General features: G+C 34.3%; 1 protein-coding gene across 1 annotated transcript; it reads left to right on the forward strand.

Moving 5' to 3' along the window:
* The first annotated feature begins 420 nt into the window (after positions 1-420).
* On the forward strand, positions 421-2,281 carry LOC131220397 (adenosine kinase 2-like). The gene is made up of 5 exons (XM_058215327.1): positions 421-471; positions 1,174-1,222; positions 1,379-1,410; positions 1,517-1,618; positions 1,901-2,281. Exons 2-5 carry the CDS (start codon positions 1,174-1,176, stop codon positions 1,982-1,984), a joined length of 267 nt encoding a protein of 88 aa, XP_058071310.1. The 5' UTR covers positions 421-471; the 3' UTR covers positions 1,985-2,281.
* Positions 2,282-2,694: the final 413 nt, after the last annotated feature.

Genomic DNA, 2,694 nt, shown 5'->3' on the forward strand with positions numbered 1-2,694 from the left:
GTGCAAGATCTACCGGATTGCTATATCCGGTCTGTTTGGCACGCCCGGCCAATCCCGGGATTAAGCCTTCCAATCCCGTTCAATCCCTTGAACCAAACACGTCCCATGCAATTTTGCTGATAAACTTTTCCCCTTTGGGATCTTCTAATAAAATTGATTTTGCTGATAAAAAAATTTTAAAAAAAAGTTTTAAAAAAAAAAAAGAAAGAAAAGAAAAGAAAGAAAGATTGTATTTTCCATAATGTGGTTTTATGTTTTTTGTTATTGGGTTGATTTTCTCATAATGAGGAAATATAGGTTTTTTTTTTTTTTTTTTTTTTCCCGCTGGAAACGAATTTAGTATTTTTATTTTTATTTTTTTCATTGGAGGTAGATATTCATGGTTTGGAAATAATATTAACTTCCTGATTGTATGACAGATACGACATCAAGTTGAATAATGCTATTCTTGCAGAGGAAAAGCATGTGCCAATGTAAGTATTTAATTCGATCTTTCATGGTCCTTTTTTTTTGCTGTTTTGTTTCTGTAGAAACAATCTTGTAAACCCAGATTACTATTTTCATTGTACTGGGTGTATCTGTATTTACTTGCTTATGACAATTTCTTTTGAAAAGGGAGAGCTATGATACTCTGTCTGCGTATGACTCTTGATTTCCAGGCACTTAGAAATGGTACACGTGACATAAATCAAATCAAATTAAACCAACTAAATTGTGGATCCACTGTACCTAAGTTACGTTCTAAAATTGGGTTTGTGAAACAAGTCCAAGCTCTGATTCATGGACACTTGTTTTTGGAAAGAAGAGCATTGGATTTTTTTTTTCTTTTCTTTTAACAATCCAATAAATACCTACCAATCTAATAGTCATTTCACAGAAAAAGTAAATTTTGGCTCTCGAGATTTCTAAACTGGTACACATATTTTGGATTACTTGTATGTTATGGATGCGATTTCTCAGTAATTTCTTACTGCCTACATATCATCCATCACCATCTGCCAAAGTTTTAAAGTATTTCTCTTTGAAAAAGCCCTAAAAGAAGTTGTTTCGTGGAGGCAGTTATGTGATATCGTTGTTGAATCTCTTCAATTATAAGATGGGATGTACCAGTTCAACTGGCTATGGATATAATTGCTATATTGCTCTGAACATGGATTCTTTTGGTGGAATCATATGTATGAAGAAATGGCCACAAAAGACAATGTGGAGTACATTGCAGGAGGTAACACAAGATTATATTGATGGCGGGGTTCTATGAAATCTTTAACTTTCTTTATACATGGGTTTTTTTTTTTTTTTTTTTTTTTTTAAAAAAAAAAAAAAAAAATCTATTTATGCAGACTAACATTTCAGTTTTATGCTATTTTGATATATCTAGGGGCTACTCAAAATTCAATCAAGGTTGCCCAGGTCTGTATTTACTGATTGCTGTTCTTTTTTTCCTTTTTTCTTTTTTTCTTTTTTTTTTGACCTTTTTGCTGATTATTCCGGGTAATTCATCATTCAAATAGGGCAGTGGATGTTACAAACTCCTGGTGCGACTAGTTATATGGGTTGCATTGGGAAGGACAAGTTCGGGGAGGAAATGAAGAAAAACTCGAAACTTGCAGGTGTTAATGTGTTCATTTCTCTTTTTCTTCTTTCTTTTTGCTTCCATCACTTTCTGCCCTAACCATTTGGTGGTCGAGCACATCTATTTTTTATTTTTATTTATTTTTGTTTTGTTTTTATTTTTTAAAAAAATACACTCGCACACACACCACCACACACTTACGCCTGAGTGGAATTTCACCACCTATGGGTACTCGAACCCTCAACCAGGTGTTGAAACTCCTGAGAGTCTACCACCGGAGTAAGAGTAAGGACCTATTTTTTATTTTTATTTATTTTTTGTACGAAGGTTCATTACTATGAGGACGAATCTGCCCCAACTGGTACTTGTGCTGTTTGTGTTGTTGGTGGTGAAAGGTCAGTTTCTCCATGAGCATCCTCTGCAGTTATCTTTCTATACTTTGCTGTAGCTACATAATCTTGATTTGGTCTATCATTGTATGATAAAATGTTGCTACTGGGATCTCTGTCTTCTATGCACAGTGCTTCATACAATGGCTGAGGGTACATGCATGTACCTCAATGGAATGCATATTCTCTTCAACATTGAGAAATCGGGTATGAGCCCCCTACCTACCGAAAAGAAAAAGCAAAAGCAAAATAAAATAAAATAATAAAATAATAAAATAAAAATGAAGAAGCCAATATAGTTGTTTCTTATTTCGCAATCTTGGAAAGAGAGGAAAAAGACGTCTCATGCTTTTAGTGACTGAATCTCATTCTGTAATTCAAGAGTCATAGATCATCTGGCAAAGTTTAATGAGTTTTTGTTCTTTTGATGGGTAATGAAGTAGTGGTCTTGACAGTCTTGAACTTGCATGCCATACATGTGGCAAACATGCAGGTTCTTTGGTGAAATCCAATTTGTGGTTCAATACATGGATGGCTGATCTTGTTATTGATTTTATTTGGCCTTACAACTCTGAAAATCTAGTTCGGTTTCGGAAGATTGACTTTGAGTAATAACCTTTACCGAATTAAATTCTTTCATGGTGATGCCTAATAGGATGAATTGGATGACATCCCTTTAGCATATACGAGCTGAACAGCGGAATCTGCCGTATGAGCTGATAATTAAGATTT

This window comes from Magnolia sinica, chromosome 12 (assembly GCF_029962835.1).
Source record: "Magnolia sinica isolate HGM2019 chromosome 12, MsV1, whole genome shotgun sequence".
In the NCBI taxonomy this organism is placed as follows: domain Eukaryota; kingdom Viridiplantae; phylum Streptophyta; class Magnoliopsida; order Magnoliales; family Magnoliaceae; genus Magnolia; species Magnolia sinica.

What these genes read in the sequence shown, in the direction of transcription:
- LOC131220397 (XM_058215327.1), top strand. Translation starts at nt 1,174, where the DNA reads ATGTATGAAGAAATGGCCACAAAAGACAATGTGGAGTACATTGCAGGA. An exon ending in TGTGGAGTACATTGCAGGAG is followed by an intron (nt 1,223 to 1,378) that starts GTAACACAAGAT and finishes TGATATATCTAG; the next exon opens with GGGCTACTCAAAATTCAATC. An exon ending in ATTCAATCAAGGTTGCCCAG is followed by an intron (nt 1,411 to 1,516) that starts GTCTGTATTTAC and finishes CAAATAGGGCAG; the next exon opens with TGGATGTTACAAACTCCTGG.